This window comes from Macaca mulatta, chromosome 17 (assembly GCF_049350105.2).
Source record: "Macaca mulatta isolate MMU2019108-1 chromosome 17, T2T-MMU8v2.0, whole genome shotgun sequence".
NCBI lineage: Eukaryota > Metazoa > Chordata > Mammalia > Primates > Cercopithecidae > Macaca > Macaca mulatta.
Genome location: NC_133422.1, coordinates 9,240,906 through 9,266,245, shown reverse-complemented (window position 1 = coordinate 9,266,245; position 25,340 = coordinate 9,240,906). Strand labels below are relative to the sequence as shown.

Below are 25,340 nucleotides of genomic sequence, written 5' to 3'. Positions count from 1 at the left end.
CTTGAACCCTCTTAGTTGTCAGGTTCACAGCCTGATCCTCAGGCTCTGTATCTGCCCTCTCCTTTCCACTGGGACTCCAGGTCCTCCCGACCCTTCTCACGTCTTGCCTGGATTTTTACTCCACTGACAGAGGCTCCTACGTGCTTTCCCTACCTGGGGTTTTCTTGCTGCCATCCATCTCAAACCTGGCACAGAGTTAATCTTCCTAAAACACAGCCTAAAACACAGTGCTGCAGCTGTTGTCCAAAACTCAGGGCCTCCTGCCTGCCTCTGTGAGTGCCTCCTCTCTTTTATTTGCAATTCCAGGCCCTGAACTCCTCAGCCTCATTCCCCACCATCATCAGTCCTGCACCCAAAGCTTTAGGCAAATTAGACCCTTAATCTTCCACAGAGTGGTCCTGCCCTCTCCCCACGCTGCACCGCTCTCTGCCCAAGTTCTTCCTGCTGCCCCGGAAGGCCCGATTCCCCCACCTTTGCCTGCTGAGATCCTATGTGTTCCTTGGCCCACTTCACAAGCCACACTCCTCTCTCAAGGCGCCCCTGCCCCGGGCACCCTGGCTGCTTGACAGGCTTCACAGTCCACTCTGCCCTCCCATGATTTCAGTGAGCATCTCTTCCCTAGAATTGGAACTCAGGGGCTGAGATGTGGTTTTCAAGTCATCCATTTACCAAGTGGATGGACCGTAGACAGAATGACTAGGATGGACCATTCCCTATGTTTGGAATTGGAGATGATTCAGGGTGTGTGTCTATTGAGGAGGAGGCGGAGGGATGCAGACCCAGGGAGGGAGGCTCACGTCATAACCTGCTACAGGCGATGAGGTACCAGTTTTAGTCCCACATAACAGGTACTCCAAAAGCCACCAGGTCTCTCGACTCCTGCTAGAAACCAAATGCCAAAGGAACCAAAGAGAAGGCCCAGCCTCAACAGGCAACTACTAGAGGGCTCTCTCTCTCCCCATCTCTCTGCACTTGGTGGTGTCTCCAGGGAATAATATGCTAGAAACAGATTCATGATTCAGATGCTCCACAGACGTTTGTTATTTAAATGATTTTTCCCAAAGAGACTAATCTAACTTATATTTTCAAAACTGTGATGGTCCCATACCAGGTATGCTTAGAGCAAGCCACAGGGATCGATAGGCACATCCTACCCCCTGAGGAAGGGCAGAGCACTTTCTGGTGCTTAAGTGTCATGCTCTGCCAACTGAGCAGCAGGCAATGATTTTGTGGTATTTAAATAATGCTTGATATGGTTTGGCTGTGTGCCCACCCAAATCTCATCTTCGATTGTAGCTCCCACAATTCCCACGTGTTATGGGAGGGACCTGGTGGGAAGTAACTGAACCATGGGGGCTGGTCTTTCCCATGCCACTCTTGTGACAGTGAATAAGTCTCACAAGATCTGATGGTTTTATAAAGGGGAGTTTCCCTGCACAAGTTCTCTTCTCTTGTCTGCCACCATGGGAGACGTGTCTTTCACCTTCTGCCATGATTGTGAGGCCTCCCCAGCCACACGGAACTGTGAGTTCACTAAACCTCCTTCTTTTGTAAATTGCCCAGTCTCAAGTATGTCTTTATCAGTAGTATGAAAACAGACTAATAGAACCCCCCCCAGAGTCAGAGGCACTGAATTAAATCACAGAGCCTGGGCCTGACAGCCCCTTCATTCTAGTCTTGTTCTTGAAACTGGACCCTTAGTAACTCCATTTTATAGAAACACTGAGGTCTAGGAAAGTTAATAAACTCATCTCTCACGGGAAAGAGGTTCTGGGGCTGAGAAAACCATATTTCCTCTCATTAGGGAGTCATTATTTTTGAATATTGTTTTTCCTTTGACTTGTGTTTAGTTGGAGGGGAGTTTACAGCATTTATTTTCAAATAAGTTGCCAGTGACATTTAAGTGAAGACTTTGGTATCTGCCAGAGGCCATGGGTCTAGAAAGGTTGGGTGGGATGGCCAGGTGACACTCCATGCCCCATCTGCTCTGTAGCCTCTCTGGCCTGCAGGATGGCTATGCTGAATTCTGTATCCCAGAATATCTTAAAGGCACACACTTTTACTACAGACCAGGTTTAACCAACTGCCCACCAGGGTTTGGGGAAAGCCTCAGGCCTCTTCTGCAAAGGAGAGGCTGAAATTCACCTTTCTTCTCCCATGGCACCTATCTGCCTTCAAAAGAATGTCATTTAATTACCAACAACAACAACAACAAAACCCAAACAAAAAAGCACATTGATGACAAAGCATAAGTGAGATGAGCTGAATGGGACAATTAGTTTTCACCTTGGTCAGGTATCTATTCTCATCTTATTGCACCTTATTGTGAAATTTATATTATCATCAATAGAGTTGGGTTTTATCAGGCTTCAGTACCAATGATCTTCCATGAATGTTGAGAAGACTTTGCTATTTTGAGTTTCATTTTCCACTGACCATGATGTTTTGCACGACTGACACCACAGGCCAAGGGTTCTTATTACTTCGAAGAGCTGCTTGGCATAGCTGGGAGATTCTATCCCTTGATATCAGGAATATTTTGATGTTTGGGGGTTCTGCTAAAAATTCCTTTAGCTAAAGTCCTACAAGTGAAACCATACAGACACTCATGGTTCTTTTAGCAAAGCACTGTGGGGGTACTTATTTTTGTGACACATAATATTCTTTCAGAACAGCAACCATAGGAACCATTCATTTACCTTGAATTTACCACTTCACTAGCACTCTCTACTGTGTTATATACACTGAATAACTGTCAGAAATGCCACCCTAAGTGCTCACATTTTCTTTAAGCCTTTGGTTATTCATGATAAAATTAAGGGAAGAGAAGATAATCGCAGAGCATCATTTATAAGTGGGAGAGGCACAAAACACTATGTTTAAATGACCATGTTTTGGATTTAGAAAGCAACAAAGAGCTTACTGTTTTCAATTCTGATCAGGTATAATTACTGCTCTGAGAGCTCCACTCAGTGGGAAAATCTCTGAAATGTGAAGTCCTTTGGCTGGTGGACGTAACAGCTTCTCTACTGCTTTAGGTGCTCAAGAGCAACATTCATTCTGATGAATCCCTGAATTTAAAATCTGAATGCATTAAACAGATAAAGCTAGCAAGCCTTTATTTTCCAAAGGGGTTCTTCTGCTGTCTCTTCTCTCTTCCCCTTTTCATACACCCTGCCCTGACGCACGAACCAACCAGGTGTTATGGAGCACTCAAGGTGAGCTGGGGCCAGCTTCACTACGAGGAGTCTGCAATCCATACTAGAGCAATCACTGCACTTTTAAAAACAGTTCCCCAGTGACTAGATCTCTATTCAGAAGCCATTAACTAATTTACCAAGGGCTTAAAGATATGCAGGGAGTGGGGGCACTCTGCAGACAGCAGGCGTTGGGTGTTCTCGTCCCAATACCCTTTCCTTCCTCTTTGCTCACCCCACATTCTGCTTCTCTCTCCATCCTGCTCTTCCAAGACTCCTTCCCATTATCAATGACGAGGCTTCCACTTGAGCACATAGCATTTTTTTATGGCAACAGCTTAAACCATTACGTCATTTTCTGTGTGTTTAACTTTTAGTTTATTATTTCACCTGTTTTGCAGTTGTGCATTTTCCCCCTTAATACATCAAAAGCACCCTAATGATTGTGAGGAGAGGGAGAAATAGCATCATAATATAGTGGAAAAACACGGGTGTTGGGTGTGGCCTGGCCTGGTATTTGTATCTTGGCTCCATCACTTTCTAATTATATTGTCGTCAGAGGACTACGCAAACTCCCCGAGCCTCAGTTTCCCCAGGTATCACATGAGGATGATATCTACAACAGCTATGGTTGTTGTGAGGGTTAAAATAATGTCTGTTAAGCGCCCAGGACATAGTAGATGGTCAATAAATAGGAGCTCTATTGTTAAAGTTCTACCTCTTTCTTTTTTGAATCCTCCCTACCTACCCACCCTGTAGGGTAGAGGCAGAGTTGCTAAAGATTGTCTACTAATATATGTGAACTGAAGGTGAAAGGCTGAAGTTCAAATACACAAAATACATAAAAAATAGACACACCCCTAACTAACAACAACAAGACATAGAGAAAGCAAATATGGCAGAATGTTAAGAAATATTAAATATGAATTATGGGGTATTTGGGTTTATGCTTTCCACTATTCTATATGAAATTGTTTTTGTGATAAAAGGTCAAATAATAAAAGCCATAAAATATATACACACTTTGAGAAGAAGGAGGTTGGTGCACTATTAATTTTTTGGTAACCTTAGAGAGTCCAAAAATGCTTGACATTCATTTTCAGGTCTTTTATGCCTAAACTATTTAATAACATGTAAAAAAATTCAAAACCGTAATCTACAATCACATGCATAAAGTTAACAAAAGAAGACAAGAATGGATATGAAAAATACTGAGTAAGTATAATAAATCTGATTAAAAGTAACATGAAAATCCATGTACCCTCAAAGGTAATGTATATAAAACTCCATGCTGCAGGGTGAGGACCATCCCGTGGATTGTTTCATGGATGAGCCACCAGGGGATGCTAAAGAGTAGCATTCCAGGGAACCACACAGCAAGAGCACCATCACACCATTCAACCTGACCCTGAGAAGCGCGAGTCCCTGGGAGTCACACTCATTACGACACCACTTGGGGGTCTGGGAGCACGGATTTAGCAGATCTGTTTGGCCTTTGGTGAGGAACATGCCTTGCTGCAGGGGCACAGCTGCCTGCAACCAGCGCAAGTGTGAGGCTGCTGTTGGCACCTAAGTGTGGCATCTTAGAATCCCCGGACGCTGGGCTCAGGCTGTGTTAGAGCTGACAGCTTTCACAGCTACTCTGCCAGGAGCTATAAAGCATGGGGTAGAGAAGGGAGATTCTTATCTGGGCTTCTAATTCTTTTTCTCTAGTGGTGAGGCTTACTTCCAACATATATTTAAATTAATGGCATCAGCACATTCATGTAAAAATATATAGCAGTAACTGAAGAGCTATATTAGAAAATTATTTTCATTTTTATTTTAAAAAAATGTATTTTGAGATGGAGTCTCCCTCTGTCACCAAGGCTGGAGGGCAGTGGCGCAATCTTGGCTAACCTCAACCTCCGTCTCCAGGGTTCCAGCAATACTCCTGCCTCGGCCTCCCAAGTAGTTGGGATCAAAGGCATGTGCCACCACACTCGGCTAATTTTTAAAATTTTTTTTATTTTTGGTAGAGACGGGGTTTCACCATGTTGGCCAGGCTGGTGGAGCCTGGCCACTAAAAATTATTTTTTTAAATTATTTTTAAAGTACATTCCAGACCAAGCTCTTCAGGGGCTTTGACTGTGTTTTCACCTTCTCCCACTTGAGAGTAAAATTGTTGAGGTAGATCTTGACAGATATCTTTGTACTCAGAAAAGAATGTTTGATTGAATATTTGTTTAAAAAGTGCCTTTGCCAGCTGGGCATGGTGGCTCATGCCTATAATCCCAGGGCTTTAGGAGGCTGAGGCAGGAAGATCCCTTGAGACTAAGAGTTTGAGACCAGCCTAGGAAACATAGTGAAACCTATCTCTATAAAGCATCTTTGCACATTAATTCACTACATTCTCACAATGACTTCATGAAGAGCTATTATGAATTCTATTTTAAGTGGAGAAAACTGAGATTCAAAGTTAATGAGTCAGCCGGGGGGAAGAGAGCAAGGACAGGGATGTTATTCCTACGGTGACGATGACGAAGTGCACTGAGGGGCAGGAACTTGCTCAAGGTCTCCCCACTGGATCAGGGCAGAGATGGAACTGACTCTGGGTTAGCACCGTGTCCTCTCTCCACCAGAGCATGCTCTGCAGATGAATATGCTACAGTGTACAAAAGATACACGTGCATTCCTTACAGGACGGAATTCTGGCAGGGCCTTCTAACCAGTAGAGCAAAGAGATCGTGCGTTTTCAGGCTATACAGGTCACGCTTCCTCAAAGCTGATGTGCTCGACTCAGACCATATCTCACTCACAATAATAGTGCATGGGTTTCCCACAAGTGTGACATGGGATACCTTGGGTTCTCCTGACCTGGTAACTTCAGAGGGCTCCATTGTTGAAGGTTCCAAGGCTGCTTTGCCTCTATTTTCCCAGATTCTCCGCCCCATGTCACACCTCCTGGTCTAATTCGGTATTACTAGCAAATTCTCAAATCCATCACCTTAAACTACATGGCAAGCATGACGGCCTGCATAAAAGATGCTGATTATGTTCAATTAGGACTTTAACTTTAAAAAAAAAAAATTTTATCTTCCGTTTTTTCTTCTGGCATTTATCTGGTGAGAGAGAGAGAGCGTAGAGATCAGAAAGACAGAGAAAAAAAATACATTGTGTGGGAGGTGAAATGCCACGGTCATTTTTGAAGCTCATTTGGAGTTACTGGTTGTGATTTACTGAAAAGAAAATGAAATTCATGTCCACCATCCGTCTTGCTGAAATGTCATGCCAAGTGCAGCTGTAGTAGCAGGGAGGTCCAGTGGAGATGCCCGCAAATCACCTGCCAGCCGCTGTTGGTCTCTGGTTTGAGAGCCACGTGCGTGCCGCACAGAAGTAAAACCCATGGTCTGCAGGCCAACAAGGGACTTCCCTGGAACATGGAAATGCTCAACTACAGGGACCCCTAATTTTGGCACAGTTACTCTCTCCCCTGCCATGATCCCAAAAGTGGGGCCTAAAAGCTCCAACTTCTAGAACATGGAACATATTATCAATATGTGTATCAATATCTATTGCTTTGTCCATCCTGACTCTTTGGATGACGTCTGAAAGGTGGAGTCCCACAGCAGGCAGCACGGCGATATAAACTATATCAACAGGATCACTGAACTTCAAGGAACAGCCCTGTTTTCCTCTTTAGGCACAACCTGACAGTCAGTGGGAAATTCGACGAAGCACCTTCCCTAACTGCAAAAATGCTCATCTTGACCATGCCCAGTCAGGCCCCTGGGCTCCTTGAAGATGTGTTTGTAACTTTCTTATAGGGTTACATAATGCACGCTTATCAGATCATGTCACGCATCATGACTAGACCAGAAAGGAAGGTATGAAATTCACATTGGCCATATTCTGCTGGGGTTAAAATTCTGGTTGGGGAGGAAGCTGAAACTATTGGTAAATGGAAATTTCAGGGTTGCCTATTCATCTTGTCATTTATTACCACAACAGATTGAAAAATGGCTCTTTCTGTTGAAAGCTTTAAACAAACAAAAATAACAACAACAAAGAAACAGCAGCTCAGGCTTCTATACTGGAGTAGAGTGGAAGGTGAAGGATGCCATAAAAGGCCAAAAAGGAAGCTGCCAGGGGACATGGAGTCACTTCACATTCTTCTGCTTTTCTTTTGAAATTGGCCGGATATTTCATTAATTCACTCTTATTTGGAGAGCATTTATACAGCACTTTTACATCCCCCCCATGTATAGATACCAGGAGGTCCATACAAGAATCTCAAAAATGTGCATTTATAATGTTTATGCTTTTTCTCCCCCAAGGACACCTTGGTGACTTCAAGGTGGAGCACAAATGCAGTGGGACACTAGGCTCCCACCTCTGTCCCCCGGGGAAAGGCTGGGAAGTTTAACTGCTCCATGGTTAATAATAGATTCAGTGTACACACACAGATCCAGACATTTGCAGAGGAGAAACCAAACTCCCTACATTTTCAGAAAAATCGAGGGTACAGGGAGAATCCAAACCTCTCCCCATGCCGCTCTGGGAACTGGGGCCATGGCCCTGAGTCCCAGGCCATGCACGTTCCATTGCCCACCAACAGCCGAGGTGGACGGGACTGTGGCCCTGTCTCCCTTTGATGTGATGTGAGCAGAAATGTTGGAAAGTGACCTCTCGCCTTGAAAATGCAAACAACCATATGCTCCATTTGCTGCAAAGATCTCACTGGCAAAAATGTCCCTGTATATCCTTTCCTTTCATTTTTTACATAATTTCCTCTTTCGGAATGAAGATGATTAATGATTCTTCCCAGACATATTTCTTTCACACCTAAGGATAAATGTGGCTCCCCAAAGATGATGGGATGCCTCAGGAGATTCTGCCCGAACTCCTGAAAATCCAAACTCCACTCTGATCCAAACTCAAACCCAAAACAGCAACACACACAAAGAACTGTCACCATCACCACCTTCTCCCCTAACCAAAATGCCCTTGGACCTTCACGAAATGGGGCCTCACCTTTCTAAAGAAATGCTGCGTGGCCACGGCAAGAGCATCAAAGCTGCAGATGGCCCTCCTCAGCTCCCCTTGCACGATGCCTAGCTGTCTGGTCTGCCGCTCACACCGCTCCTTCAGCCGCTGCACCAGCTGCCGCTCAGCCTCACGGGCCTGCGGGTCCGGCTTGGGCGGAAACCCATTTCGAGCTGCCGCAGTCCTCTGCTTTGGGTATCCTGTGAGAAACAAAACCAAACTCCAGTCACCTGTGAAAAAACACGCAGCACACAGGTGACAACGGCTTCTTATTACACAAGGAGTTCTTCAAGTGGTAGAGAAGAAACTGCCCACGGTTTGTCATCTTTAAGGACTGAAAAGAAAAAACAGGGACTAAAATTATTGTTCCATTAATGTGGTTCTAAGTGCAAGGTTTCCTGCTTGGAAAAAGGACAATAGACAAAATTGCCAAATTCCTTCCAGCTTCCGACACTTCTAGGCTTGCTTGGATAGAGAAGCATTTTTTTTTTTTTCTTAAAGGAGATTGCTCTTTGAAAATGTCTAATGGGAAATCAATCAGTCAATCCAGATAGAAGTCAGACCTATAATCATCTAGCAACCTTTTAACTGGGCATCAGAGAACAACACCTCGATGCCCCTTTCTTCGCCTTAGAGGCTACTACCCTTTTCTTCAATGTCAAGTCCAAGTCACAGCCCTGGCCACCTCTGCTCTAGCAACTCCCGACTTTAAATTCCTACAGGACCAATGTCCTGTGAGGTTTCCTGCAATACATCCCTCCAATGTGACTTGACGCCACCTCCGTGGCTAAAGGTGCAGTCTGAGCCATCATCCCCTCTCGCTCTCTGATAGGAAGCCCTGCTTCCTCTCTTCCTTCACTACGCCACAGCCAGAATGACCTCTGCACACGTGAGGCAGGTCATGACCCGTGTGGACCCCTCTGTTCACTTTCTCTCGCAGTAAAAAGAAAGTCCATACACCTTATCATGGCCTGCAAAGCCTTCTGTGACTTGGCTCCGGCCAGGTGAGTGTGAGGGGCCGTAGGGCCACAGATGAAGGGGCAAGGAGCTCTGCCTGGGGTTGAGGACAGGGTTCTGGGGGTAAAGGAGTGGTGATTTTTAGGTTGAAGCTCAAAAAAAGAAAAGGCAAGGTCCCCCAAAATAGCACAGAGGAAAGCACTCCACCATGGCCCAAGACCCGTGTGTGGGCAGGCGCCTTCCTCTGGTCCCTCTGTGGGAGGCGCAGATAGACCCAGGACGCGCAGGCAGTCAGAGAACCCCTGCCATTGACAATGGGCTTACATCTCAAAGGTGCGTTCTTTCCTTCGCTCTAGTAGATCACACTCCTAGAGGACACGACACAGACACTGACCAGCACCATCATAAATTCACTCATATTTCAAATGTTTTCTTCCTCCTCTTTTTTCCTCTCCAAGATACCAGGGAGCAACATATAAAACAAATCAGAAAATGTAGCCCCTTTAGCACCTGGTGTACTGAGACAACGTAGAGTAACGGGTTTGTGAATGTGCAAGTGGCCTCATCTTTTAAGGGGAAAGTGGTTAATTGATCTAAATGCTTCTAATGGTTAATTTAAGGGTAACCATGCTAGCTGGGTGCGGTGGCTCAAGCCTGTGAATCCCAGCACTTTGGGAGGCCGAGACGGGCGGATCACGAGGTCAGGAAATCGAGACCATCCTGGCTAACATGGTGAAACCCCGTCTCTCCTAAAAAATACAAAAAAACTAGCCGGGCATGGTGGCGGGCGCCTGTAGTCCCAGCTACTCGGGAGGCTGAGGCAAGAGAATGGCGTAAACCCAGGAGGCGGAGCTTGCCGTAAGCTGAGATCCGGCCACTGCACTCCAGCCTGGGCAACAGAGCGAGACTCCATCTCAAAAAAAAAAAAAAAAAAAAGGGTAACCATGCTAATTTTAAAATTAATTCCTTCTCCTCTTAAAAAGTCATCAGAGATTGCCATGTAACCTCACATACGGCACATCTTAAATTATTCTGACTTAACAGAATAGCAGAATGTGAAATCACTGCTTCACAGAGACTGTCTTTACGATAGCAGAGTACATAATATTCCAGAAAACTCACTTGTTTGTTGTAGGCAAATCAACCTGAATATGTCCTTTATCTCAACATTCTCAATGCTGAAAACAAAACAAATATGACTACCAACTAAACATCATTAAGAAAAGGTGAGAGATTTTATTGCCTGCATTAAACTCTAAGACACAGCTTAAGACCAAAGATAGATTTTTTTTTTTCCCCACAATTGCTGTTTTCCATTTTATTGCTGTGGCTGGTGATTTTACAAAACACTTCAGTGCTTTAATTAATTTGTTGAGGTACCAGGTGCCTGACACTGTTACAATAGAAGGCACTTCTTTTAGAAATCTAAAGAAAATAATAAAACAATTTCCAGCTCAGTGAATTAGAACTAATTGTAACCCATGGTACAGAGAGTCACCTCTGAGCTTGTGGACGTTAGCAGGCGCTCACACTGTCATGTATTTTTGGATGTTAGATTTATTTCTGGGTAGGATAGCTCCTAAGAACGACCACCTTTAATAATATCATCATCATGATGTTAGAAATTATACTCAATGGTAAATGCACAATATAAAAGGATTCAGTGAAATTCTACTCTTGGCACTTACTTTGATATTGGTGTCATTATTATATTGCTTTTACTCACCTATTCAAAATTCCAGTGTTCTACTGAACAACAGTGCAAAAAGCTCACCTCTTCTTCTGGGGCCAGCAAACAACCCGTGTTCTGAGCTAAGATAGAGGCTCCCCTGACAACGTCAACTTTTGGGATCAACACACCAAGCGAAAGTTTGGCGGCTCTGTGACACCAAACTACCTTGTGAAACTAATCCTGGTTCAGGACCGGTGGCACTCAATCACTGTCAGAGCACAGATCAAGGCTCCGGCAGCTAAGACTTTAGGAAGGAAAAGCTGAGAAACAAAGTTGATTGTAGAGTTCTCTATTGCTTTAAGGTGAAAAGGGTCCTGCCATTCTCTAAACATATCCAGCGTGACTTTGCCTAGGACTAATAATCATTGTACTGTCACTGGCGTACTGTCACTGGCAGTCTTTTGTCTTTGCTAAAAACAGTATTCTTCCTCGTGCTGTCGATCTTTGTTACTACTTCTATAGCTGATTCCCTGACGTACTGTCACCTCCTTTCCTGTCCACCCACATGTCAGACGGTCCCCAGGGTGGTGCATAAAGATCGCAGCTCAGGCTCACTGCCACCTTGGGGATGGACAGCTTATGATGAACGAAGATCACTGACACAGCCAGCTTCAGCTGTCTCAGAACAGGTGTTTGCTTCTCATTTTTCTCTCAAGAGCCCGCACATAGTGAAGCTAGAATGCACATCTGCTTAGGAAGCACCAGGTTTGTGGGATAATTAGAGGGCCAACTTCTGCAGGGTGGTGGTCACAGGCAGCTCCCAAGGCACATGGTGGGCCTGGGATGAGAAGTGGTGTTGGTGTGGTGGTGACCCACTCCTGACCTCTTCCCCATCATATTTCTCACTAGTGCCACCGCGCAGGCTTTAAAGGAGGGGCATGTCACGTTCCCCCACAACACTTTCAGATGTAGGAGTGTTTTGTTATCGCCTCCTTCCCTGCTCCTTGCAGTACTTCTATTGCTTCTGGGGTGGTCTCAGGTCCAAAGCAGAAAAGCAGGCAGGCATGCCACTGACCTCACTGTGCAGGCAGCCAGAACCTACTTAGATGCTTTCCAAAGAAGTGAGACTCTGGTCTCCTACAATGTCTATCTGATTTCCACCCAGCTGAACTAGGAAATGGATATTAGTGAATAGGGGCCTTCAACACAGGGCTTACCAATGGATTTAGAATCTTTAAATGCAGGGAAAAGAGAGTAGCATTGCCAATTTTTTACTCACTGGCCCTAGTACACTACCCAACTGTTAATGAGCCTTATCTCCAATGTACTTCCTTTTCTGTGTGAAATATACGAGCAGAAATACCTAGATTAGTGTTTTGTCCTGACCTACACACAAAGCTGACTTCACATGCATGCTTCTTGTCATGTGGTTTTCGGCCGCAAAACCACCTGACACCTTCTCTTCAGCACTGACTCTGTGAATGAGACTGTGCAAGGCACAGCGGGAAATGAAAAGAAGTAAAGCCCAGTTCTTGCCCTCAGGCAATCCGTTGTCCTGTAGGGACCTGGCCAGGCCTGGCTCTTGGTCTTCTGACTGCCTTGCCCAGGGCTCTTACCAATTAAGCACATTGCTGAACCACTCTACAACATCTCTAACAGATCTCCCTGGTTTGGGCGCATACTCTAAATCTAGAACACCCTCCTGCCATCTAAATGTTACCCCAATCATGATTTTTTTGCAGCCATCCTATTGGCTACATAACTCTGGTCAGGAGAAGATAGAATCCATGCTGATCTCAGTGGCAGCTGGTAACTGTGAGGCCTCCAGGGAGAAGCTGGTGACCTTCTACAGCACAAAGGTGGATGCGAACAGTTTGCGTGCAAAGGCTAGGCATTGCGTGCAAACGCTGAGCACGGGAGAGGACACGGCCTTTGAAAATGGAAAGAAAATATTAAAAATTCATCGGCAGTCATCCAGTCCCTATCCAGAGGATTGTAATGGATGAAAAAGATTGGTTTAATTTTAAAGCTGGAAAGCTTAACTGATACAATAACAAACAGTGCCGCATGGGAACCTGCATATTTATAACATCAGAGATGGCCCATGACCTTCACACCATAGACAAGAAGGCAAATAATTACAGGACAGAACTTTGATAGCTTCCCACTTGAAGACAAAGCACTTCATGGGTTTGGTCAGCATCATAACAGACAGCAGGACACCCTAGGGAGTCCATGCACTGATTTCTTTGTGGACTTGGACAGGCTTTATTTTTATTAAACCAATCTAAATTTATTTCAGAAAACGCTGCCCAGTGGCCCACTATTTTCCTACTTAGTACTGGCAATGGCTTGGCTGGGGTGAGCTGGTGGTGGGGAGAGGCTGAGCAGATGGCGTGTGGGTGGGGATTTCCTTCCAGCTGGTCCTAAGTACAGATGGGGGCAGGAATTACAAATTTGGGTAGCACCGGGCCATCCCAGAACTACGCCCTGTAGGAGCAAGGTACTCCCAAGGTAGGAGCAGATTCTTTCGTGTTTTGATGTACAGAAGAACCGAAAAAACAGGAAGCTACAATCAGGGTTTCCAGATCCAACAATAAACACTTTGTTCATATAACCCACTCTCTAGACAAGATAAAACGTGGCATACAGTATTTTCAACTTTAGGAAACTTATTGTTATTTACAAGAAGTACGGGTGCTATTTATCTAGGTAAATCTGAATCCCTTCTTTCTCCAAAGGTAAAAAATAGTGGCTTAATGGTGTTACGACAATTGCCAAATTTTTATATTCAAATATAGCTACTTCTGGCCAAGATGAAGTAAGTGGGATCAGACTTACCCTCTCATTTGAAATCAGCAAAAAAAAAAAAAAAAAAAAAGCCCCAAATATACAAGACAATAGTTTTCAAGACATTAAACTTTAGGCAATGAAGCACAGTGATCCCTGAGAGTCAGAAAACAAACGAGGTGAACCTACAATTGCTGAAGCTCATCACCCACATGACTTTTCAAACTCTGGTGCAGGGAATCGGGGGACTCAGGTAGAGCCCGGAGGTTTCTCTGAGTTGAGAACGTGGATCTGGGGGCTCAGGGAGGTCAGGAGTTAGAGCCTACAAGGTAGAGTACCAGAGAGGACTGAGCTCCACCGAGAGAATTCTGAAGATCTGAGGAGTGACCTCGAAGTTTCATCCAGGTTCTGATCAGTGCATGCCTGCCTGTGGAGAGAGGATCTCAGGTTGGGGACAGAACTCTGCCAAGGATTAGTGGGACAATACTTAAGAGTCCACCAAAGGCCACAAATAGTCCCTGTTCCCAGCAGCCAGTTTGGAGCACCCCATACTTCATGGGCATCAGGTAAAGCATTCACACAGCTTTTGCTCAGCAGTGTAGAAAAACTGGCTGGGAAGAACTGCTGATCAGTACCTGCCTAATAAGGCTGAAAAGCAAAACCCAGAATGATCAGACTCCTTCCGAGTGACATAACTTCACTCCAGAAAAAAACTTAAGAATACTATGGGGGCTAGGCATGGTGGCTCATGCCTGTAATCCCAGCACTTTGAGAGGCCAAGGCAGGACAATGGCTTGAGCTCAGGTGTTTGAGACCAGCCTGGGCAACATAGAAAGACCTCATCTCTACAAAAACAAAACAAAACAAAACCAAAATTAGCCAGGTATGGTGGTGCACACCTATAGTCCCAGCTGCTTGGAAGGCTGTGGGGGGATGATCGCTCGAGCCTGGGAGGTCAAGGCTGAAGTGAGCTGACATCACGCACTGCACTCCAGCCTGGGTGACAGAGTGAGACCCTGTCTCAAAAACAGAACAAAACAAAACAAAACACCTTACTAACCAAGAAATCAGTAGTGGCCTTTGTAGTAGAATAGTGGGGTGTCTAGATGGTAGCAGGTAGAGTCATTTGTAAGCATGGGGACCGGGATGGGGAACATAAACAATTTTTTCTCAAAACTGGGTGTCCAGATGGGGAGAAAAATGTGTCAGAAATATGAGGGTCAGGGGATGTTTGTTATTCTGGCTTGTTTTGTTTTGGGGAAGGGAGAGATGACAGAAAAGATAGTTCCTGCCATGATTCAATTTACAGTCCAGGAGGGGAGAGGAACTCTCCTTAAATGAGACACCCAGAAAGCTTCTCCTAGGCCAGATGTCATTTGAAGGCCCAAAGGCCTGATGGAGGCACTAACCATTTCAGTTGATTTTCTTTGATATTCAGTAATCTGAATAAAGAAGCATCATCATCAAAAAGAAATGAAGATCCTGGAAAAAGAAAAACTGTCCCTCCCAGACCTCTCCACTGTGGTTATGTAGCATTTCCAAGTTGCCATTCTTTAGGACTCGAAATCCACCTGTGGTGGCAAGACCCTACACTTGCCCTCAGTGACTGCCCCTTCATGTACATACCCTGCTGCTATGAACTGACTGACTGTGTGCTCTCAAGATTTATATATGGAAGCCCTAATTCCCAATGTGATGACATCTGTAAGTGGGGCCTTTCGGAGGTGATTAGGTCCTGAGAGTGGGGCCCTCATGAATGGGATTAGTGCTCTTATAAGAAGAAATATGAGAGCAATAATCTGTCTCTCCCACGTGTAAGGCTATGGCAAAAATGTATTCATCTGCAAACAAAGAAGAGGACCCTCACCAGAAACAAATCAGTCAGCACCTTGCTCTTGGATTTCTCAGCCTCCAGAATCATGAGAAAAAAAAATCTGTTGTTTAAGTCACCCAATCTATGGTATTTGTTATAGCAGCCCAAGTGGACTAAAACAACTGCATAACAACCATGAACATGAAGAGATACCACTCTCAAGACTATATTATATTACACATTAAGAGGAAGATTATCTTGAGTGAGCCTGGCCTAATCAAGCAAGTCTACTAAAAGCAGAGTTATCTCCAGCTGGTCATAGAGCTGCATGTCAGAGATTTGAAGTCTGAGAAGGATTCAACACACCATTACTGCTTTGAAGATAAAAGGGAGCACATAGCAAGGCATGTGGATGGCCCTATGAGCTGAAGGTGGTCCCTGACTGATAGCCAGCAAGGAAACAAAAACTCTAGTACTACAAGCACATGAGCTAGATTCTACCAACAACCTAAATGACTTTAAAAGCAAACATTCTCCAGAGCCTCTAGTCAAGAACTCAGCCTGGCTGACACCTTCATATCAGCCTTGTGATCATTTGAGCAGAGAATTCAAGGTAAGCCACATCTGGACGTCTAACCTACAGAACTGTGAGTTAATAAATAAATGTTATTTTACGAAAAAGAAAGGGAAAGGAAAAGTAGTGAAGATATAGCAATCGAAACTATCCAGAATGAAACACAGAGAGAAGAAATACTCAGAGAAATGAACAGAATATCACTTTGAACAGGAGCTGTAGGGCAACTTCAAGAAGCCTAATATATGTGTAATTGGAGTCCCTGAAGAGGAAGAACTAGGACTGAAAATATTTGAAAAAAAAATGGGCAAAACACCGCAAATTTGATGAAAACTATAAAAACAGATCCAAAAATCTCAACAAACTTCAAGCACAAAAACACGAAGAAAACAACAACAAGGAATATTGTAATTAAACTGATCAAAACCCATGAAAAAGAGAACATCTTTAAAGCAGCCAGAAAAAAGACACATTATGTACAAAGACCCAAAGATAAGAATAACAGCAGATTTTCCACTAGACATCATTCAAGATAGACACAAACAAAACAGCATCTTTAAATATTCAAAGAAAAAAATACCAACTTGGATTCGGAACAAAGCAAAAATATTTATCAAAAGCACAGGTGAACAAAATCCAAAAGAATTCACCACCAGCAAACCTCCACTACAATAAATGTTAAAGGAAGTCCTTCAGACAGAAGAAAAATGATACCAGATAGAAATGTGGATCTACACAAAGAAATAAAAAATACTAAAAATGGCAATTAAATGAGTAACTCAAAAGACTTTTATTATTTAAATTTCTTTAAAAGAAAACTGAGTGTTGATAATCAATAATAATAACAATGTAGTATAGGTTCATAATATATGTAGAAGTAAAATATCTAATAACAATAGCACAAATGCCAGGAGAGAGATGGAAATATGCTGTTATAACATTCTTACATCATGTACAAAGTGATATAATGTCACTTGAAGCTAGAATGTTGAAAGCTAATGACATATATCATGAAACATCCACTGGATAAAACAACCACTGAGAACACAAAAATAAGAGACAGATAGCTAATACATGAACAAAGGAGATAAACGGAATCATAAAAAACTTTCCAATGCCAAAAGAAGGCAGTAAAAGAGGGAAAAGAAAAGAAAGAACATATGGGTTAAATAGAAAATATGGCAAGATGGTAGATTTAATCTCAATTACATCAGTAATAACATCAGATGTATATGAAAGGCAGAGATTGCAGATTGGATAAAAACGTAAGATCTAATTACATGAGGCCTATAAGAAGCCTACTTAAAAATAAATAGAAAAATAGATGAAAAGGTTAGTACGGAAAGATTATACCACGCTGAAAATAACAGAAAGCTGGAGTGGCTCTATTAACAATGAAAAAAGTAGATTTCAAGGAAAAAATTATTACCAGGGATAAAGAAGTTCATTTCATAATGATAAAGTGGCCAATTCATCAAAGTGATAAACTAAAACTTTATATACCTTATAGAGCTGATTCAGAATATATGGAGGAAAGGCTGATAAAGTTGACAATGGAAACAGACAAATCTGCAATTACAGTCTGAGATTTCAAGCCCTCTCTCATCTACTGAAAGAACAGGTAGAGAGAAAATCAGTGAGGGTATAGAATACTTGACAATGCTTCAGCCAACCTGACCTATGAGATTTGTAGAACACTCCACACAGAAACAGCAGAGTAGACGCTGTTTTTTTAAGTATGCATGAAATGTTTACCAAGGTAGATCTTGTTGTGGGTCTTAAAACAAGGCTCAATAAATTTAAAAGGATTCGAGTCATCTGTGACATAATAAGAAATATATATTTGGTCTCTGCCCCCAATTTCTGACACAGAGTTCCTAAAACCCTTGTACTTTGCTGAGTGATATGAGTGCTAGAAGAATCTTTTGTTCTAACATTTGGTTTTGATCCCAGTTTCTGACACAGAGCTCCTAAATCCCTTGGAATTTCCTGGGTAACAGAAGCATTATTTGCTCTAATGACAGCTTCTCTTGGTGGCTCCTGGATAGTTTCAGGATAGGGACTGGTCACCAGAAAGACCAAGCCATGATTAGAAGCTTGAAACTTCCAGCTCCCTCTCTCCCCTTCCTCCGCGGCTGGAGACTGAGTTAAGAATCAGTCATGTCTGTGTGATGAAGCCTTATCAAAACTCCTGAAGTATAGGATTCGGAGGACTTCTGGGTTGGTGAATGCATCCAGGTATCAACATGGTGGAGCGCCCTCTCTCTGTGGGACACAAGCTCCTGCACTCTGGACCTGACTCTATGTACCTCCTCATCCAACTCTTCATCTGTATCCTTCATCATATCCTTTATAATAAACTGGTAAATAACTGAGATGTTTCCCTGATTTCTGTGAGTTGTTATAATAAATTATTCAACTTAAGGAGAAGATTGTGAGAACCTCCAATTTGTAGTCAGGTCAGACAGAAGTGTGGGTCACATACACACCTACTACTTTTAGTTGGCACCTAAAGTGAGGGTCAGTCTTGTGAGATTGAGCCCTTAACCTGTGTGGCCTGTGCTAACTCTGGGTAATTAGTGTTATACTTGAATCAAATTGTAGGACACTCGGGTGGTGTCCACAGAGAAGTAGAGAATCGCTTGGTGTGGAAACCTCACATGTGTGGTGTCAGAGGTGCTGTGACGGGAGGAATAGGTTTGTGGTTTTTTTTTTTTTGAATCATCCAAAGTATGTTCTCCAACCAAATTAGAATTACAAATTAGAGATCAATAACAGAAAGATCCCTGAGAGGTCCCCAAATATGTGCAAACTAAACAATACACTTCCAAATAATCATGGACCAAAGAAGAAATCCAAAAGGGAAATCTGAAAATATTTTGAACTCAATGAAGATGAAAACCGAATGTGTCAAAATGTGTGGACTATGACTAAAGCAACTTGTACAGAGAGATTTACTGTATTAAACACATACATAATTAACAAAAGACCTCCAACCAATGACATCAGCTAATTAAACCCAGTATAAGCAGAAGAAGAGTAAAAAGAACAGAAATCAGAAAGTCAGGGAAAATGGCAGACGGGAGGCAGGACTAACCTACGGCTCCCACTCAGATGGACAGAGCAGCTTGTGGAGACACACTGGGAACTTTTGGTCCAAGAACTACTGAAGAACACACCAGGAAAGCTGAGAGAATCCACAGACCCTTTGAAAGAGGTGGCTTGTTGCTGCAGGCTGCATGACACAGCTGAAACACTATGAGTGTCCGAAGTGTGACAGGGGAACGACTGTCCCCAAACACACGTCCTCACTGGGGAGCCTGAAGCACCAGATCACGGGAGAAGGATTTGACCTTATCGGGAGCTAAGACAAATTTAGAGAGCTGAGCAAAATATAAGGGTAGGGGAAGCAGTGGAAGAGTCCTGTGGGCACTCTTGAACCCCAGGGAAGCCATTTCTGCCTTTGTCTCTCAGGGGTTCTTGGGGGAGGGGTGCCAGTGGAACTGGGGAAAGATCACAGGGAGAAGGAAACTTCCAGCTGAACTTTAAAACAATTTGCGCAGTTTCCTGGACAGAGTCTGGAGAGGAGGTGATCTGGGAGTACGGATAGGAGCACAGAAGCCGCTACAGGTGGGGAGGCAAGAAACCTGAATGTCCCGCTTGCTTTCTCAGCAGGGAGGCTTTTAGCCTGGGGCATGTCCCTCTTGTGCTGTTGGGGGGACATGTGGGAGTGACACTGGCCTTGTAAGGCCTGTCACTGCCAGCTTTCCCCCTGGCGACCTGCGTGACCCAGCAGAGGCAGCCATAATGCCCCTGGGAACATAATTCCATTGGCTTGAAACCACACCCCCATCCTGCACAACAGCCCCAGGGAGCCCCCTCTACCAAGGAGAGTCTGAGCCCAGACATGCCTAAATCTGCCCCCACCTGATTGTCTTTCTCTACCCACCCTGGTAGCTAAAGACAAATAACACAATCTCTTGGGAGTTCCAGGGCCCTGCCCACCACCTAAGAAACCAAATACTTATCATCCAGTGGCATTAGGGCAAGCTCGTATCCTCCCTACACTACTGCAGCTGAGGCTCTCTTGAAAGTGCCGCCTCCTGGCTGGAGGTCAACCAACACTAAGCCAGTGTACTAAACAAAACTACAACCGAGGACCCTCTCAGAGTCCATTTCACTCCCCTGCTACCTCCACTGGAGCAGGTGCTCGTTACTCACGGCTGACAGACCTTAAGACACATGATATCACAGGACTCTTTGCAGACACTCCCCAGTACCAGCCTGGAGCCTGGTAGCTCAGCTGGGTGGCTAGACCCAGAACAAATATAACAATAGCTACAGTTCGGCTCTTAGGAAGTCCTATTCCTAGAGGAAGGGAGGAGAACACCACATTAAGGGAGCACCCCGTGTGACAAAAGAATCTGAACAATAGCCCTTGAGCCACAGATCTTCCCTCCAACATAGGCTACCCAAATGATAAGGAACCAGAAAAACAATTCCGGTAATATGACAAAACAAGATTCTTTAACACCCCCAAAAGATCACACTAGCTCACTAGCAATTGAGCCAAACCAAGAAGAAATCTCTGAATTGCCAGAAAAATAATTCAGAAGTTTGAGTATGAAGCTACACATGGAGGCACCAAAGAAAGGTGAATACCAACTTAAAAAAAAAAAGTTACAGGGTATGGATGAAAAAAATCTCCAGAGTAACAGATAGCATAAATAAATAAAAAACAATCACGACTTCTCAAAACGAAGGACACACTTAGATAAATGCAAAATACACTGGAAAGTGTCACCAATAGAATCAAACAAGCAGAAGAAAGGAATTCAGAGCTGAAAAACAAGACTTTTGAATTAACCCAATTCAACAAAGACAAAGAAAAAATAATTTTAAAAAATGAATAAAACCTCCAAGAAGTTTGGGATTATGTTAAATGACCAAATCTAAGAAAAATTGGTGTTTCTGAGAAAGGAAAGAAATCTGAAACTTTGGAAAACAAATTTGAGGGAATAATCAAGGAAAACTTCCCTGGTCTTGCTAGAGATCTAGATAGCTGAATACAAGAAGCTCAAAGAACACCCAGGAAATTTATTACAAAAAGATCATTGCCTAGGCACCTAGTCATCAGGTTATCTAAAGTGACGACAAACGAAAGAACCTTAAAAGTTGTCAGGAAAAAGTATCAAGTAGTTTATAAAGGAAAATCTATCCGATTAACAGCAAATTTTTCAGCAGAAACCCTACAAGCCAGAAGGGATTGGGGTCCTACCTTTAGCCTTCTTAAACAAAACAATTGTTAGCCATGAGTTTTTTATCCAATGAAATTATGCTTCATAAATGAAAGAAAGATACAGTCTTTTTTCAGACAAACATGTTGAGAGAATTTGCCACTACCAGGCAGCACTACAAGATCTGCTAAAAGGAGTTGTAAATCTTGAAACAAATTCTCAAAACACATCAAAATAGAACCACCTTAAAGCATGAATCTCACGGGATGTATAAAACAATAACACAATGACAAAAACAACAACAACAAGGTATTCAGGCAACAACCAGCATGATGAATAGAATAGTACCTCACATCTCAATACTGACATTGAATGTAAATGGCCTAAATGTTCCACTTAAAAGATACAGAATGGAAGAATGGATAAGAATTCACCAACCAAGTATCTGCTGTCTTCAAGAGACTCATCTAACAACACATAAGGACTCACATAAACTTAAGGTAGAGGGGTGGAAAAAGATATTCCATGCAAATGGATACCAAAAGTGAGCAGGAGTAGCTAGTGTTATATCAGACAAAACAGACTTTAAAGCAAAATGTTAAAAAAGACAAAGAGGAACATTATATAATGACAAAAGGACTCGTCCAACAGGAAAATATCACAACACTAAATGTATATACACCTAACACTGGAGCTCCCAAATTTATAAACCATTTACTATTAGACCTGAAAAAATGACATAGACTGCAACACAATAATAGTGGGAGACTTCAGTACCCCACTGACAGCACCAGACAGGTCATCAGGACAGAAACTCAACAAAGTAACAATGGACTTCAACTATATCCTAGATAAAACGTAGTTTGTGGATATTTACAGAACATTCTACCCAACAACTGCAGAATGTACATTCATCAGCACGTGGAACATCCTCCAAGACAGACCACAGAATAGGCCACAAAAGAAGTCTCAATAAATTTCAGGAAATCGAAATTATATCAAGTACTCTCTCAAACCACAGTGGAATAAAAATGGAAATCAACTCCAAAAGGAACCCTCAAAACCATGCAAATACATGGAAATTAAATGACCTGCTCTTGAATGACCGTTGGGTCAACAATGAAATCAAAATGGAAATTAAAAAATTATTTGAACTGAATGATAACAGTGATACAACTTATTAAAACCTTTGGGATACAACTAAACCAGTTCTAAGAGGAAAGAAAGTTTGGAGCATTAAATGCCTGCATTGAAAAGCTGAAAGAGGACAAACAGACAGTCTAAGGTCACACCTCGAGAAACTAGAGAAACAAAAACTAACCAAACTGAAACCCAGCAGAAGAAAAGAAGTAACAAAGATCAGAGCAGAATTAAAGAAAACTGAAAGACAAAAATAATACAAAAGATAAATGAAATAAAAACCTGGTTCTTTGAAAAGATAAACAAAATTGATAGACCATTAGCAAGATGAATCAAGAAAAGAAGAGGGAAGATCCAAATAAACTTGATTAGAAACAAAACAGGAAATACTATAACTGATACCACAAAAATACAACAGATCATTCCAAGCTACTATGAACACCTTTACATGAAAAACACAGAAAACCTAGAGGAGATAAATAAATTCCTGGAAATATACATCCTTCCTAGATTAAACCAGGAAGAAATTAAAACTCCAAACAGACCAGTAATAAGAAGCAAGATTGAAATGATCATAAAAAAAATTGCCAACAAGAAAAAGTCCAGGACCAGACGAATTCACAGTTGATTTCTATGTGACATTGAAAGAAGAACTGGTACCAATCCTATTGACACGAATTCAAAAGACAGAGAAAGAGGGAATCCTCCCTAAATCATTCTATAAAGCCAGTATCACCCTAATACTAAAACCAGGAAAGAACATCATAAATAAAAAGAAAATTACAACCAATTTCCCTGACAAACATAGATGCAACAATCCTCAAAAAAATCCTCGGCTTCCCACAGAGCTGGAGCTGTGGTCGGCCAGTCTCCTGCAGGGTGAATTTTCTTTTCCTTCCAAAGTGTTGCCCTTTAGAAATTCCAGATTTATGCAGGGTCCTCAGATCTGATCTCTCACCCAACTACCAGGCTTTGTCTCCTGTCCTTCACATTTACAGCTTTAATCTATTTTCCATAAATTTTTAATTAATCAGCAATTTTAGTAAGTTCTCTATTCTCCATGCTTTTGGGTTAACAGTGTAGCAACTAACAATGCAAGTCTGGAATACAGATTGCTTAGGTTAAAACCAAGGCTCCACTACTTATTACCTGTGACTTTGGGCAAATTAATGAAATGTCTGTGCCTCAGTTTCCTCACATGTAAAGAGAGGGGCGATAACACAACCTGTCTCACAGAGTTATTGTGGACATTAAATCAATTAACATATTTAAAGAGCACAGGACAGTACCTGGCACGCAGTCAGAGCTCAAACATTAGCTGCTATTAAGGCCACCATTTTTGGGCTTAAAGAAAATGTTTTGAGGTTGCATTGCATACTGTTCTACAATGGCAGGAACGTCTTACAACAGGAATATTCTTTTCTTTTTCTTTTTTTTGAGATGAAGTCTTGCTCTGTCACTCAGGTTGGAGTGCAGTGGCGTGATCTCGGCTCACTGCGACCTCCACCTCTCAAGTTCAAGTGATTCTCCTGCCTCAGCCTCCCAAGTAGCTGGAACTACAGGCGAAAGCCACCATACCTGGCTAATTTTTGTATTTTTAGTAGAGACAGGGTTTTGCCATATTGGCTAGGCTGGTCTGGAACTCCTGACCTCAAGTGATCCGCCCCCCTTGGCCTCCCAAAGCGCTGGGATTACAGGCATGAGCCACCACACCTGGCCAGGAATATTCATATTAAACAATTTTTGACTTTCAAGTAACCTTATGTAGTTTGTTCATATCTGAATAAATGCAAATAAATGGTTTCCTCATTGACAGACTAACAAATCATTTGATACCCCTTATCTCTGTTCTTCTTCCTTTTAGACAATATTATTTCTTGAGGTTGGATCTTTAAAGTCTATTTTTCAATTGTAAATGATTTCTACATGCTATTGGAATAGCAGATACCCCTACACGGAGAAGATCCTCCCAGTTAAACGTAGCATAGCATCTTGTTTTTTCAAGATAAAATGATGTGAACAGTTGATTCATTTCATCTAGAGTCAGAAAACATCAGCATATGTATGTCAAGCTCTGGAACAATCATGTAAATCACATGGGCTGGCATTGCTCCATTAATGACATCTGAATAAGATAAATTCCAAGTTCAAGTCATCTCCCCAAGTAACACATCATATTTCCTACATACCTGGTGAATGAAGCTTGGTGGCTGAAGCTGCTACTCTCTTAGGAGATGAAACAGCAGGTTTATTCGTATCTTGATCTTTCTGAGTGTCTTTCTTTGTTCCTATGCATAGTTGGAGAAGAGAAATAGAAGGTAAGCTAGTTAAAATTGAAACGGCAACAGAAATTGTGGAAAGGGTGGCTTCACAAAAGTCAAACAGATCAACAAAAGAAATATTTGGGTGATTTGTTGCTATGGTCACCACCCCCTGTGCTTGAGGAATGACACACTTGTTTATAGGAAAAAGAATTTAGTTTTGAGTGGTCAGGGGAGGAGTAAGGACACTGCTGTCTCCGATTTGATGAAAAACATGCCCTTCTCTGAAAGTCACTGCCACCCTAATGACCCTGACCAAACTATCTGGGAATTAAAATTTTACTGTCCTCAGCCACCAACTTAGTCTGCCTGCCTGTCTCTGCCGAAACAAATTTTCAGAAGATGGGGAAGGATGCTGTAGCTGCATATAGCTGCTAATAACTTTCGCATCACCTGGAGCCAAGCCACAGGGGACATGGTCCAACTCTAATTAATTTCCATGCAGCGGGTCCACAGAGGTGACCTAGACAGCCTTTTAGCTCTCTTGGCTACAGCTGAGCCTTCGTGGAACTTGCTGCCAGAGCTGGTCCAGCAAAAACATGTGGACGCTCCTCACATTGTGTCCAGCGATACCCGGGGCACAGTGCAGCTTCTCCTTTGTGTTCTAGGCACAG

At 42.8% G+C, this 25,340-nt stretch overlaps 1 protein-coding gene across 3 annotated transcripts in view; it reads right to left on the bottom strand.

Annotated features, from left to right (window-relative positions):
• Positions 1-25,340, bottom strand: part of MTUS2 (microtubule associated scaffold protein 2) — a 429,611-nt gene that overhangs the window by 136,665 nt on the left and 267,606 nt on the right. For all 3 annotated transcript variants that reach the window (XM_015120815.3, XM_028837647.2, XM_077974143.1), the window contains 2 exons: positions 24,595-24,693; positions 8,211-8,422 (listed from right to left, as the gene is read on the bottom strand). In XM_015120815.3, coding sequence (XP_014976301.3) covers positions 8,211-8,422; positions 24,595-24,693 — 311 coding nt within the window. The remainder of the gene's footprint in view (positions 1-8,210; positions 8,423-24,594; positions 24,694-25,340) is intronic.